Source organism: Podarcis raffonei, chromosome 10, assembly GCF_027172205.1.
Source record: "Podarcis raffonei isolate rPodRaf1 chromosome 10, rPodRaf1.pri, whole genome shotgun sequence".
Lineage (NCBI taxonomy): Eukaryota > Metazoa > Chordata > Lepidosauria > Squamata > Lacertidae > Podarcis > Podarcis raffonei.
Genome location: NC_070611.1, coordinates 57,611,624 through 57,626,397, shown reverse-complemented (window position 1 = coordinate 57,626,397; position 14,774 = coordinate 57,611,624). Strand labels below are relative to the sequence as shown.

The following is a 14,774-nucleotide window of genomic DNA, read 5'->3' as shown; positions in this document are numbered from 1 at the left end:
GAGTAATTTGAAGCTGAGTCTTACAACAGGAAATTGTCTGATCAAGGTAGCTTTCTTGCCTGCTTCTGTCGGATACTAATCTGACATTCTTTTCTGGGGGTGGGAGAGGGGGAGACACCAAACATTCCAGAACAGATTACCTTATTTTTAATTTTATTTTATTTTTTGCATTTGGGTGAGGGAAATGGTTGGCCTCTAAAGATTTAAGAGCAGCACTCATGAAAGAGGTTCTTAGACAGAAAAGAGGAATGAAATGGAGCAACCAGCCTCATTCCCGCAGTAAAATCAACACATGCACCCCTCCCATCTATTCCTCCACCTCTCGTTCTGCAGGAAAGATCCGCATTAGGCCTCAACCACCTTTTATGTATAGCAGCAATTAACAGTTCTCTGCATAAGTGATCTCTTTCTTGCCAGAGAAATAATACTCACTGTTATTAGAACTATAGTGTACAGTTTTGTGAATTTGTATGTGTGTTTTGGTGGCTTTTGCCTACAATTCCTTTTAAGGAAAATTTACAAGGGAAAAGCATTATGAACACAGCATCACCAATCCACACAATGCTTCACAGCACAACATAAATGAAACAAATCCTACCACCTACAAGGCATTTAAAATCTGCATCTCTACAAATGGAGGAAGAGATGGCAGAAAGAAGAAATGTTAACAGGGGAGGGTGAATGCACAGAAAAATGCAGTTAGGCTTTCTTTCAGCTAGTGGATGGGGATTTGGGGGTTAAAGGCTTAGTGAAAGAACATAGGAAGCTGTCTTGTACTGAGTCAGGACACTGGTCCGTCCAGCTCAGTACGGTCTGCACTGACACCTTCCAGGATTTCAGACGGGGGTTTCTCACAGCCCTACCAGGAGATGCCAGGGATTGAACCTACAACATTCTGCATGCAAAGCAGATGTTCTAGCAATGAACTATAGTCCTTCCTGGAGGTAAATAGTACCCACTCTAAGTATATATGACTCTACTTTTATCCTGTCTTGTCCAAAGCTCAGGTTCAACCCTGACATCTCCAGTGCTCAGACAGCAGGTGATAAGAAAGCCATTTCTCCATCAGAGACCCTAGAGAACCATGATAATTAGAGGGGAAAGCAAAACTGGGCTAGATGGGCAAGTAGCTAGTTTCCCGAGTTTCCCATCTCAGCTGTTGCCCTCAGGCTGGGGACACAAAGTACACCTTCTCAAGTTTCATGAACACTTTACATTTTACCTTTTGCTTGCTCTATCAAGATGTAACTTTTGTATTTTGCAGCCTGTGGCTCTCCAGATGTTGTTGGACTACAACTCCCATCATTCCTGACCATGGCTTGGGCTGATTGCAGTTGTTGCTCAGCAACAGATCCAGAGCCTGGAAATCCACAGGTTCCCTATCTCTGATTTAGCTCATGGGTAACTACAAGCGTCTAACTCTTGTTTTCCAAACTTGGGTCTCCAGATGTTTTTGGACCACTACTCCCATCATCCCTAGCTAGCAAGAACAGTGGTCAGGGATAATGGGAAATGCAGTCCAAAAATAGCTGGAGACCCAAGTTTGGGAAACACTGCTCTAAGTGAGCTAAGTGAGAACCTGCTGGGGAGAACTTTAAACCATCTCCAGTATAACAGATGTAAACTTTGCTATTTAGAGTTACTGGAATAGGGAACACACAGAACTATAAGAAAGAAGATGAGCCCATGTCACAAAACTCAGAATGTGAGTAGGCAGCCTGAGCCACAAACATGGATACACAAATGGTGTGGGTTCAACATGACTGAAAGAATCCTTATCCCCACTAAGTATCCTCACTCACAAAGTAACATCAGCAAGGTTAAGAAAAAGACCTAACTGGTAGTTCCAGTTACAGTGGTACCTCAGGTTACATGCACTTCAGGTTACAGACTAACCCAGAAATAGTGTTTCAGGTTGAGAACTTTGCTTCAGGATGAGAACAGAAATCATGCTCCAGCGGCAGCAGGAGGCCCCATTAGCTAAAGTGGTGCTTCAGGTTAAGAATAGTTTCAGGTTAAGAACGGACCTCCGAAACGAAATAAGTACTTAACCCAAGGTACCACTGTATCTTGAATTACCTCCTTGGGGAACCTCATCAGTTCCAGTCCTTATTTCTCTTTAAAAATTAATCCTACAGAGTAGCGAAGGTGTTCCTGTATTCTTGTTCGAACATGCCTTGCTATTACACCCAAAAGACAGATTTTTAGCTGGCTCTTTATTTCTGCTTGTGATGCTCTTTCATTACAGCTCTGATACTGTTTTTATAAAATGCTTATACTTTTATACTTATACATATAAGTATAAAAAGTACATTGAGTTCAAGAAAGACAGGGCACTTTTAAAATCAGAATTTAAGCTAGTTTCATTTCACAGAAGCCTCCAGATAGCACCCTGATCCTAAGACTCACCAGTAGTGCATCAAGTGCTTAGGATGAGGAATGCCAAGAGCTACACCAGAGTAAGTTCACAAAATATAGCATTGTACTGGCAATGCAACACACCAGTGCCACAGACCAGCAGACAGAGCTGAGTTTGATAAGCTGTCATCCTCAGAATAGGACTTATTTGAAAGCAAATGCCACTGAAATCAATGGGACCAAGTATGAGCAAGACAGAGATGGAGAACTATTCAAAAGGTAACTTTGTTTAAGTGCTTTGTGGAGTACAGCCTAATAATACAGACCACAAGAAGTTCTCCTTCACCATTTTACCTGTCTATTTTGTTACTCTGCTACCCAACCTTTCCTCCAATGCATATGTGGTGTTCCTAGATGGCCACCCATCCAAAAACTAGCCACATTAAGATATACCTACTTTCATCAACGTGGTGGCCTCATGTGCCTTCAGAGCACACCCTGAGACCCGGATGGAAGCCAATAGGCCCTTTTCATATATTTCTAGAATGACGGGGGGATGGGGACTGCAGCACAGCTCCTCCTCATACACCTCCAGTACCTGTAAAAGGAAAACCATTGCCTCCAGGCGACTGTAGACCTACCATGCCAACAGTGTTGGCACAGGAAGTTACAACATCAAACCAGTTTCCTATGTGACTGCTTCGCTTCCAAGGTCATAAGAACAGGAGGGGACATGATGAAACCACACAATGCCAGCACCACACCAGGAAGTGTGCAAGAGCACTCCATGCAGGAAAACTCCCCAGCTGATCATCCCCTAAGTAAAAGCCACCCCAAAGTGCTCTCTTCATAATATGCATTCCCAGTTATGATACATGAGAACTTTAAAAAGGTAAAGGACCCCTAACAGTTAAGTCCAGTTGCAAACGACTCTGGGGTTGCGACGCTCATCTTGCTTTACTGGCTAAGGGAGCCAATGTTTGTCCGCAGACAGCTTTTCCGGGTCATGTGGCCAGCATGACTAAGCCGCTTCTGGCGAAACCAGAGCAGCGCACGGAAACGCCGTTTACCTTCCCACCAGAGCAGTACCTATTTATCTACTTGCACTTTGACGTGCTTTCGAACTGCTAGGTTGGCAGGAGCAGGGACTGGCCAATGGGAGCTCACCCCGTTGCTGGGATTCAAACCGCTGACCTTCCAATTGGCAAGCCCTAGGCTCAGTGGTTTAGACCACAGTGCCACCCGCGTCCCTTTTATGAGATCTTTAGCTGAAGATAATAGAAAGACTGGGGTTCTCTGGTCCATGGGGTCACGAAGAGTCGGACACGACTAAACGACTAAACAACAACAACAATAGAAGGACTGAGCATGGGAAGTTAGTGGCACAGCAAATGTGCTCAATCTGGATTTTATGAAGTCCGGAGCAACCCCCTTTCCATTCTGTGCTTTGCACAGTGAGCTATTCCAACGCATGACTACAGTGTCTTCAAAGCAGACTGGTTCCCAAATGATATCACAGTAATGATATCATAATAAAGCAAGGCCTTCGAGTGGTCCTTGAAGATGAGAGGGCATACATATACATGCAGCAGAATGAGCTGTCTGCAGTTTTGTTTCCAAAACATAATGCATTTGCAAGGCACTACAATAACATTATTCAGCCCTTTCAGGTGATGTGGGGAGGGAATCAGTTCAAGCCTCTTCTACCCATACATGATAGTTACATATTAAGGAAGCTCATGTGTGCACTGCTTAGAGAGTGGCCATTTTCTACCCTGATTATCATTCCAGTAAAGCAACCAGAGTCCTGGATCAGATGAAAGAAGCAGTTCCAAAAGCAGCTACTACAGCATTTAGGGTTCAAATTACAACTGTGAAAATACTAGAATATTATAGACAAAGGGTGGTAGGGATAGCTTTGCTCACACGTGCTTTTGAACGTAGGGTACTTTCAATAACCCATATTTCCTGTCACCACCACCTACCCACCCAAAATTTACTTTATAAAAAGACCCTGATATTGCCTTGTAGGCACTTGGGGAATATTCAACACAGTAGTCAAAAGCAGTAAAAGATATTTCAAGAAGAAGTTCTTGTTATGTATAAGGGGTGTTTAAGACAAATCTCCCAAACATGTTGCACTTTGCATCTTTACTCAAACTTTTTCTCTGGCTAAGCTATAGAATAAAACAGAAGGCTATCTTAATTACAGTGAGCAGAGAGGGCACCAGGGGTTGCTCTGCTGTCTCCTTTCAACAATGAGTGCCAGAGTCCTGAAGACCTTCCTACCTGGGCATTTGGATAAGAACTAACCAGGTATAGTCCCATCCCCTTCTTCCCTGTTTGCAATAAATAAGATTCGTATCCCAGGAAAGAGCTATTCAGAACCATGCATTGAAACCGACTCATCATTCTGCTTAGTGACGTATGTGAGAAATTAGGAGGAGATGAAAGGGAAATCTTGCCAATACTACATTTGTAACACTGGCTTCACTGCATAAAACATACTAGGTTTGGGGGTTTTTTAATAGATTTCTGAGATTCCTCTCTAACACAATCATTTTTACACTGATATAGTAGCACCGTTTGAATTGCATTTCAATACGTGGAATTTGCAGCAGAAGAGACCTTGCAGCTTCATTTGGAGGGAATATGGGCCCGATCCTGCAATTTATTTACCACCTGGCAAAACACATACCTGCAAAACACATACTACTATTAGTCAATAAACAAGATGTTGACTTTTTGATTACAAGCTACTCATAGCAAAGGGCTAGCTATAGTTTGGAGAAATATTCATTTTGCACATTGAGGGAAAGATGACTACCATTATGTGTTCTTTTCTCTGACCAGCCTCATTCAGAGAGAAATGGGCCACCTCTCCAAACAGCGAAAGATTTCACAGTTCTGCTGCTAGTCCCATATTTACAGAAAATATCCTATATACAAATGAAGATCAGAGAAGATTCCCCACTTACAACAAATAGGAGAGGGTAAAAGGAAGCAAGAAACCCACTCCTGAAACTAGAAATGAAATGTTGTTCATGGGCCTCAGTGCCATTAAAGTCAAAGGTCAAGGCTTGAATTTAAAAATGCAACTTTACTTCTGCATCCTTGAAGTACCTGCAAGTGAATTTTTATTCTCATCTCTCCCCTGTACCATAGCAGCTCTGGCTTCTACCATCCACATGTATGCAAAGAGGTTAATGGAATCTGTCGACTGAAAAGACCTTGGAAAGAAAGGTGAGATATCTCTAAGCTAGATGCATTTGCAAAGGTACTAGGCAATTACAATTCAGTTTATGCATAACCCAGGAAAAAACATGATTCTTCTGTACCACTTTAGAACCTTCATTGCAGCAAAATTTGAGCTCTTGAATAACACATATGTATATATAAGATTCACACAGTCGCACTGTACACAAACACACAACCAGGCTTTCTTTGCTGATAAAGAAAACCCCTTAAAACAATTCTTTGCCACTTCAGAAACCGAGAGTCACCCAAACACGCTATATAAACCCACAGGTAAAAGAAATCTGAATCACAAATATATGAAGGGTTTGTGTCAATAGGAAAAGGTATCTGCAATGTTTTCCTACTGCATCTTTAATGAAAGGGGAAATCCTAGTTGTGTAATAGGAGCTATTACGGTTTGGAAATTTTTGTTCTGTAAAGCAGCTGCACTGCCCAAACAATTGAGCAAAATCTGACACCAGCTTATGCCTTCCTAGGAAATCCTCCTTTCCTGCTTTGGCTATCGCAAACATATTTACAACCGGCAGAAAACAACCAAGGCATGCTTTGCAACAAAAAGGGGGGAGGGGGAGAGTGGCTTGTGTTTTCAAAAATGTAAACTTCTTCTGACGATATATCATCACGCATAGCAGAAAGGAAGCTCGGAAGCAGGGAACCGAACGCCCCTTGCCGAGGCAGCATTTCGTTTCTCTGGCATCCTATGGAAATTGGAAATACACCGGGGAAGGGATTTCCCCACCCGCCCACTCCGTCAGATTGCAGCGGCAGGATCCTTGCTCCTAGGACCATCTTCCTGCCGTCTTTTGAACCGGATTGCACACCGATGGAGACGGCAGCGTTAAGCGGGGTGTATGAAGGCTCCAAATAAATGAATTTCTCATCTTTGGGGCGGCGGGGGGGTGGCTCTTGGCGACCCAGAGCCCCCTCTTTCCTCCTCGCCTCCCTCCCCCTCCCCTTCCTGACTTACTCTGGTCTCCTGCTCAAGACGCCTTTGGCGATGGCCGGCGGTGGTTTGTGCTGGAGCAGGACCGCGCAACAGCTCTTCTCCCTGCCGTCCTTCTCGGGGTGGTGGTGGTGGTGGTGGAGCGGAGGGTGCTGGTGGGGGGCGGGCGTCCGGCTGCCGCTGGGGCTGGCCTGAGCTTGCTTGCTGCTGCTGCTGGAAGGCTGCGGAGGCGCCGGGAGCTGTTGCGGGTGCTGAAGCTGCTCCTGCCGAGGCTGCTCCGGAGGTGGCGGCGGCGGCAGCGGCGGCGAAGGCTGCTGCTGCTGCTGCTGCTGGCCCTGGGGAGGACCCGGTGGGCAAGCCGGCGGCGGAGCGGGGAGCCGGGGCTGCTGCTGCGTGGGCTCTTCGGGCAGCGCGTGCTGCTGGCGGAGGCTGCGGTTCTCGGTGCTGAGCTCGTCCAGGCGCCTCTCCAGCTCGTCGATGCGCTGGCGCTGCGTGTGGATGAGGCTCTGCTGGTTCTGCACGATGGCGGTGAGCTCCTTCAGGTAGAGCACGGCGCGCACCGGGTTCTCCAGCAGGCTCTCCATGCCCCGCGGCGGGCCCCGGCGCCCGCCTCGCCTCGCCTTCCGCCTGACAGGGGACTCCGGCCGAGGGGAGACGAGGAGCAGCAGCAGCAGGAGGATGCCGCCTCCGCGCCCGCGCGCCTTCTCCTCGCTCCCTCGCTCGCGTGGACACACGCGCACACGCAGCCCAGAGCCTACACACGCAGCAAGGGCGGCGGGCGGCAGCCTCGCGGCCTTCGCGTCACGCGCAAGCGGGGCGGGCCCAGGGCGGAGACGCGCCGCCCACCCGCTCGGGCGGGAAGGAGACCGGGAGGCCGGGGCGCTTCCCCCGGGGAGACGCGGGCGAGGGGGCGAAGTTGGCGGCGGGCGTGAGGCGAGCAGGGCTGGAGAGAGGCTCGTGGGGAGGAGCGCGTGACGAGACTTTCTGGAACAGGCCTGCCCTCCTCGCCCCTCCCGCCCCGCGCAGCCGGGTGAAGGGAGAGAAATTGGGGAGGAGGGGGCAGCAGGGAGGGGCCGGGCAAGAGGGGCGGCGGGAGGAAGGGGGGAAAGGTGAGCGGAGTCACGAAAGCAAAAGGAGAGGGTCGGGGAGCGTGAGGGAGAAAGGGGGCCCTTTAGAGCGGGAGCAAGGAAGGCGGACGACGTGCGGGGAAGCAAGGATGTGGGAGAAGGAAGCGAGGTGGGAAAATAAAGGGCTGTGTGGAAAAGGAAGGGGCACAGGGCAAGTGGCTGCGTGCGCACTTCGAGCCCACTCTTTCCCTCGGGGGATTCTGGCCACTGTAGTTTGCCCCTCAAAAAAGTACCGTTCCCAGCTACCCTTAACCAACCACAGGGACCAGAATTCTTTGAGGAGGGGAAAATGTGCTTCAAAGGTATAGCGTGCCTGCAGCCTATTTGCCCCGCTACTTTTCGCTGTAAACTGTGGCTGCCTTCCACCCCATTTATCCCCCCCCATGCACTCCCAACAACAGCAGAAGACCTGTTCAACGTGCCCCTTGGTGCGGACAGAAGCAGTTGGCCATTTCTGTTGTGTCACTGGCTGGGCATCGTGCGCCCCCTCGGGAGGCCTGCCTAGACCCATCCTTGAGCAGATTCCATTCCCTGACCAAAACATGGCAATTTGGGGAGCTTTCGACAGAAACGATTAGCTAGTTGTGGGCTGCTGTGTATTCTTCTTCTGCAGCTTTCCGCAGCCAATTGCTGCTGTGTTATTTGCTGATCTTTTTTACTTTTTGTTTTGCATGAAGGTTGGGTTGATGTTTCTTGTTTAGATTCTTTTTGGAGAGGAAAGCAGGACACCATATACAGTATATCATATTTCTTAAATATCAGCACTTAGTCAATAGCATGAAAGATTCTTCATTTTCTTTTCTACCCCTTTCTAGAGAAACTGCTGTGTACCACCTCTGCCCAGATTTACTCTGCTTCCCTCGCTCTCCTGTTTCCCTCACTGCTTTCTTGCAAATGCCATGGAACAGTTCCGACTTCCAGCCCCGTGAGCAAGAGGAGCTGTTACATCATAGAAACCCCACAGCCATCTGATGCGGCAGGCCTGGGTTGCCTTCTTTTTTCCTGATCATAGGAACTAATTTTCTAGATTTTGCCCTTAATATTCCAGGCCAGCATTTTATACAAAATGTGCCAAATAATTCTGGCATGCTTTTGACTGGCATTCTCAATAACGCTCTGGCATCCGCTTCCTCTCCTAATATGGAGCAGCTGGAAGAAAAGAACATAAATCCCTATGAAACAAAGGTATATTTATTGGTAACAGAAATATTACATCCCCTTCCCCTTTCCTTAAAGTTCTGTGTGAAAGTCTCCTTTACTGGTGTATTTTATTCTCCTATTCTTATTGGTATCATTCCCCAGTTTGCCTGTTTCTCCATTTTCTGCTTAATTTTTAAGGATAAATGTTATAGCTCAAACAAGAGTGAAAGTTGCACTTCTCCTTCTTCTGCTTCTACTTCTGGCTTGGAGCCTTTACCTGCAGTCTCAGAAGAGTGTGATATTGTCCTGGTTATTCAGCCAAGCAGGGAAAAGAATTTTGCATATGCTCAGAAGAATGGAACCTTTTTGGGGGCCACTGTATACCATATTTTGGGACGCGGGTGGCGCTGTGGGTTAAACCACAGAGCCTAGGGCTTGCTGATCAGAAGGTCGGCAGTTCAAATCCCCGTGATGGGGTGAACTGTTGCTCAGTCCCTGCTCCTGCCAACCTAGCAGTTTGAAAGCACATCAAAGTGCAAGTAGATAAATAGGTACTGCTCCAGCAGGAAGGTAAATAGCATTTCCGTGCGCTGCTCTGGTTCGCCAGAAGTGGCTTAGTCATGCTGGCCACATGACCCGGAAGCTGTACGCCGGCTCCCTCGGCCAATAAAGTGAGATGAGCACCGCAACCCCAGAGTCAGCCACGACTGAACCTAATGGTCAGGGGTCCCTTTACCTTTTTATACCAGCTTTTGGGGCACGATTCATGTTCTGCTTGTGTAGCTTGTTAGAGGTATCTAGTTAGCCACGGTGAGAAGCCAGGGGGGTTGACTAGATCAGGGATGGGGAATTTTTTTCAAGGGCCTCATGCCATTATAAGGAACCACATGCCAGTGGTAGGTGAGGCAGAGACAAAAAACGTGGGGAGTGATTCTTACCTTTGTACAGTTGGCTACATTCCAGCCATGCAAGAGCCAGGGGTTTCTATACCTATACTCACACACTTGGTTAGAATCAGAATTGTAGAGTTAGAAGAGGTCCTGAGGATCATCTAGTCCACCCCCCTGCAATGCAGGAATCTCAATTAAAGCATACATGACAGGTGGGCATCCAGCCTCTGCTTAAAAACCTCCAATGAAGGAGAGGAAGTTCTCCACCCACCCTCCATTCAAACAAGCAAGAGGATTATTGCAGTTTTTAGGACACATTCCAGGGAGACAAAAGCACATGGGGGGGGGTGGAACAGAACAGAGTTGGTGAAGAGTGTGGCCTGGAGAGACTTTTGAGGGCCAGAAAGGCCTGGAGGGCCACTTTTGGCCCCCAAGCCTAAGGTCCTCCAGTTCTGGACTGGATGGACCCTTGAGCTAATCCAGCAGGGCTCTTCCTATGCAGGTCGCAGGTCATTTAGAGCCAGAATGAATTGCTAGATTTGAGCCAGCAACAGAGGCCACTGCCCAAGGAGGCCATTCAGCATTAGGATGAAGAACAGAAGAAAGAGAACAAGAGCCAAAGGTAAGAACAAAGTAAGAGACAGTGTAGGTCGTGTAAAAGGGCTGCTTCAGCCATGATTGTCATGAACTATCTGGCTGGCAGACTCCAGTCCTGTTCTCAATGGATTCTCACCTGTTGTCCCAGCTCTTGATGAAACTCCATTCTTCCAGTTGCATGCTGGACGGCAGCCAAGGCTCTTGGAAAAAACCTGAGCTGTAGTGTCCCGGGTGTAAATGCTGTAACTTGAATGCTGACACAGAACATTTCTACTTCATATTTCTATGATATTTCTGTGTTCTATTGTCACAGAGCATGTGAAAGTTTGAATTGGCTCAATTCCCACTGAAAATTGTCGGGAAGATGTGGACTAATCATGTATACTGTATATTGATAAGCGGCATGCCACCATCACAGTGTTTCTCACAGGAATTTAAATTAGTGGGTTGGATTATCTGAGAGTGAGAGATAAGGGGTGAGATTATTCACCCTTGGCAACTATGGGCTCAGGCTGTATAAGTGGGGGAAGGGGAGTGATATTTCATAGTCATGATTGTTTCGTTCGATTTAACAAGTTTTAATTAAAGCTAGTTGTACTTTTCTCTTTCTGTTAATTTTGGACAAATCTGTTAATGCTGCGGATTTATAGCCAGTTGCTTCACGTTCAATTCCACATAGCACTAAGGCAAATCATGGCTATGCGTGAACCATGTAGGTACTCAGGGAAAATAACGACTCCTTCTCTCCTCTCCCAGTCCTGCTACTTCTGTGCTAAGCTGTTTGGCTTAGTTCACTCCAAAGCAGACATAGGCAAACTCGGCCCTCCAGATGTTTTGGGACTACAATTCCCATCATCCCTGACCGCTGGTCCTGTTAGCTAGGCATCATGGGAGTTGTAGTTCCAAAACATCTGGAGGGCCGAGTTTGCCTATGCCTGCTCCACAGTGTGAGCCATAGTCCAGGTTTGTTCATGGTTTATCATTTGTGAGTTGCCTGGTGGTAGAGATAACCCACAAGCTCAGGGTCACACATAATGCTAAGTCAAACCATGGATTAGTTCTAGGTAGCATAACAGCAGTAGAACCAAGGGAGGAGTGAAGTGGCCATGATTTTTGCTCCATGCACTCATTAGTGTTTAGGCATGGTTTGGTTTATTATTACATGCCAACCAAGCCATTCGGTTGATAAATACTTATTCATTAATTCACATGATCAGAAAGAAGGGGGTGTCTTTAAGAATGCAAAATTCTATACAGTGATTGGGGTGGGGGAAACAGTTGGCTATAAATTGTCTTTCAAAGTAGCCAATGATGAGTTAATCCTCACCAGGAAAAATATTCTCTCCTAGAACATGGCAACACTACATCTGACAAGTTGTTGTTGGGGGCAGGAAGTGTACAAATAATTTGGGGGAGGGGGGGTTCCCTACTCCATCATTATGTTGGGTGAAGGATGTTTTGTATACTGCAACAACAGGAGAGGGGGTGGGTTGCAACTCTGCAAACATAGGGTGCTTCTAGACAGGGGCTTAGTATTGTTAATGGACTTTTAAGGTATTACAATTTATGTGATTCCCCACCCCCACCCCCAGGAAGGGCCAATCTGGATTAAATGGGGAGGGAAATAACAGACTCATTTTGATGCCAACAATGCCATATGGATGCTGCAAAAATCAAATAAAATGCATGCATGAAGATCACCAATTCCACAATAAATACCTGTCTGGAAACACCCACAGAGAAACACTGCACCCCCTGCAGGGTTTATGCCAGCGGGAGCCAGGAGACCCAGTTCCAGCATATAGGGCAGGCTTTGCTGCAGCAGAGCCCCAACTTTGCTTTTCCCATGGGATGAAATAGTAACCATTCACTTCTATGGGAGAAATAAAGAGAGACCCCAGTGACCTCAACCATTGAGAATCAAGCCTAGTCCTACCTGCACAGCACCTTGTGTTGGTTCCAACCTGTGTTCTGTTTCTTGGCCACACTGCCGCGTGGAGGAATTACTGGAAGCTGGCTTCTATACCTACAGGTTTCTTATGTTTCTTTTGCAATTTCCCAGAAGATTGAGCATTAAGTATGATCAATAAGCCTACAGTGTGTTTCTGTTTGGGGTTTTCGCCCTCCTTTCCTTTAAAGCAAAATGAAAAATGTTGTCTTCCATCGAAACTGGCTATCATCCAATTCATCTCATTAATGTGAGGGAGGCAGCTTATGAATGGCACAGCTCAAGCAGATGTGTAGACAAGACCAAATAGAAAGCTCTTACAAGCTACCATTCAGGCAGCTTCAGGAAGGCTGCTCCTTCTCCCTGGAGATGCTCCAAGGCATGACCGGAGTCCCTACGCAAAAGTACCTTGGTGTCAGAATTTGCACAGGCAGAGCTCTGTTCATCAACATTCTGTTGCTGACACCATCATCCTGAGCAGGCAGAATATCAGGCAACAGCTGGAGCACAGGGGGAGAGATGACAGACAAGCAACGGCCAGTTTTTACCCTGCATTTGTGCTTGTGTGTGTGCACGCGTGAGTGTGTACATATAGAAAAAAACAGTTTAATAAGAGCACAGCAGCCAGCATTATAGGAAGCAAAGCTGCTTAGCTGGATTGAAGCATCTTAGGTGATAAACCTGCATCTGGGTTGTACCACTTCAGCAAGGCCATTAAATGGCCCTCCGTCCAAAAATACCCCTCCACCCTGAAAACTAGATATCCATGAGAAGGACTCTAGCTTACTTGTTCCCTAATATGTTAACTTACTACGTGGAGCGAGTTGTTTTGCATACTGAATTTAGGATTCAGTTGCGAGAACTACCCCCACCCAGCCCTGGCTGTCTGAAGTGGTGCAGCCCATACACAGGTTTAGCACCTTAGTGAGAAATAGGCTTGAGAAGCAGTAAGAATTACCTAATGCAGGACTTGGAGCAAGGGATATGAACTGGCTTTGCAGATGGTTTGGGGGAGCTCAGTCCACATTGAATGGGAGAATGCCTGGAGTAGAGTTGGGCCAATGGGAAAGAGGAAAGAGTAGAATGCCTGAGACAGGAACTGCAGGGCTTTGTTCTGAAGAGCCCTCCTGGATCAGACCAAAATCTGGATCTTGTTGGCCAACCAGATGCCTCCATGAAGCCTCTGAGTGAGACACAAAGACAATAGCCCTCTTCTACTCTTGGTCCCAAGCAGCTAGTACCCCTTCACATTTACTGACTTTGAACATGAAGATTGCATGAAGCCATTGTGACTAGTAGCCAGTGATAGTCCTCAATAAATTTGCTGGCCCCCTCTTGATGCTGTCACCCCCACCCCAGTCTTGTGGCAGCTTTCATTCCTGTATTTCATCCAGAGCGCACGTTATTAATTTACATGTTTAGAAGTCACAGTGTGGGTCCAGGATTTGGGGAGTGTTCAGCAGTTTATTCCCAAGACATAAGCAATCAGAAAGACCTCTGGGGTTATATAAGTCTGACTCCCATCCTGCTGTTGCAATTATTCTATGAAAAACTGCTTGCTGTTTGCTATAGGTCAGCTCCCTTAACCTACACTTCTCACTGCCATCAGTGTGTTTTTTCAGAATTCACACACACACACAAACACATACACACACCAAGAAATATATCTATTTGGTTAAGACTGTGTGCCACAGTGCCATCTAGTGATCTATGCCATGGCAACAAATAAAAACGATGGCTTCATTCTACCTCCATTCCCAAGTACTGTAACCAGCCTAGTGTTCCAGCTGAGAGATCTAGTGTCACACAGGGTGACCCGGTCTAAGGTGGTAGGGCTCCTGAGTCATTAAAAGTAATGCAGAAAAGGGAATGTCAACAGATGCAGCTCCTTTTCTTAGCCCTGCATGCCAATATTAAACAGTGGTACACTAATTACAGTTGTACCTTGGAAGTCATTCTGGAATCCATTCTGGAAGTCCATTAGACTTCCAAAAAGTTCAGAAACCAAAGCGCGTCTTCCGATTGGCTGCAGGAAGCTCCTGCAGCCATCGGAAGCTGCTGGAGCCCCATTGGACGTTCGGGTTCCTTTTTTTTAAAAAATCATCTTTATTGAATCAAAACACAAATATATATACATACACAAAGGCAAAAAAGAAAAGATCAGGACAAGAAAAGAAAAAGGACACAAAGACAAAAACATGCAAAACAAGAATTTGCATTCTTATACAGTCGTTCATTGAATTTCTAAATAAAAGACTTCCAATTCTTCTCATTGTACTTGTATTATTATTTACCGTATTTTTCGCTCTTTAAGAAGCACCAGACCACAAGACGCACCTATTTTTTGGAGGAGGAAAATATGAAAGAAAATATTCTGAATCTCAGAAGCCAGAACAGCAAGAGGGATCGCTGCGCAGTGAAAGCAGCAATCCCTCTTGCTGTTCTGGCTTCTGGGATAGCTGTGCAGCCTGCATTCGCTCCATAAGACGCATACACATTTCCCCTTACTTTTT

The 14,774-nt window shown here is 46.6% G+C and overlaps 1 protein-coding gene across 7 annotated transcripts in view; it reads right to left on the bottom strand.

The window, feature by feature from the left end:
* Nucleotides 1-7,360, bottom strand: part of IQSEC3 (IQ motif and Sec7 domain ArfGEF 3) — a 165,057-nt gene extending 157,697 nt beyond the window's left edge. For 5 of the 7 annotated variants that reach the window (XM_053405189.1, XM_053405194.1, XM_053405192.1 and 2 more), the window contains exon 1: nucleotides 6,584-7,360. In XM_053405189.1, the coding sequence (XP_053261164.1) occupies nucleotides 6,584-7,143 (560 nt within the window). In that variant the 5' untranslated portion in view covers nucleotides 7,144-7,360. The remainder of the gene's footprint in view (nucleotides 1-6,583) is intronic. The other 2 variants (XM_053405190.1, XM_053405195.1) reach the window with 1 other exon arrangement.
* Nucleotides 7,361-14,774: the final 7,414 nt, after the last annotated feature.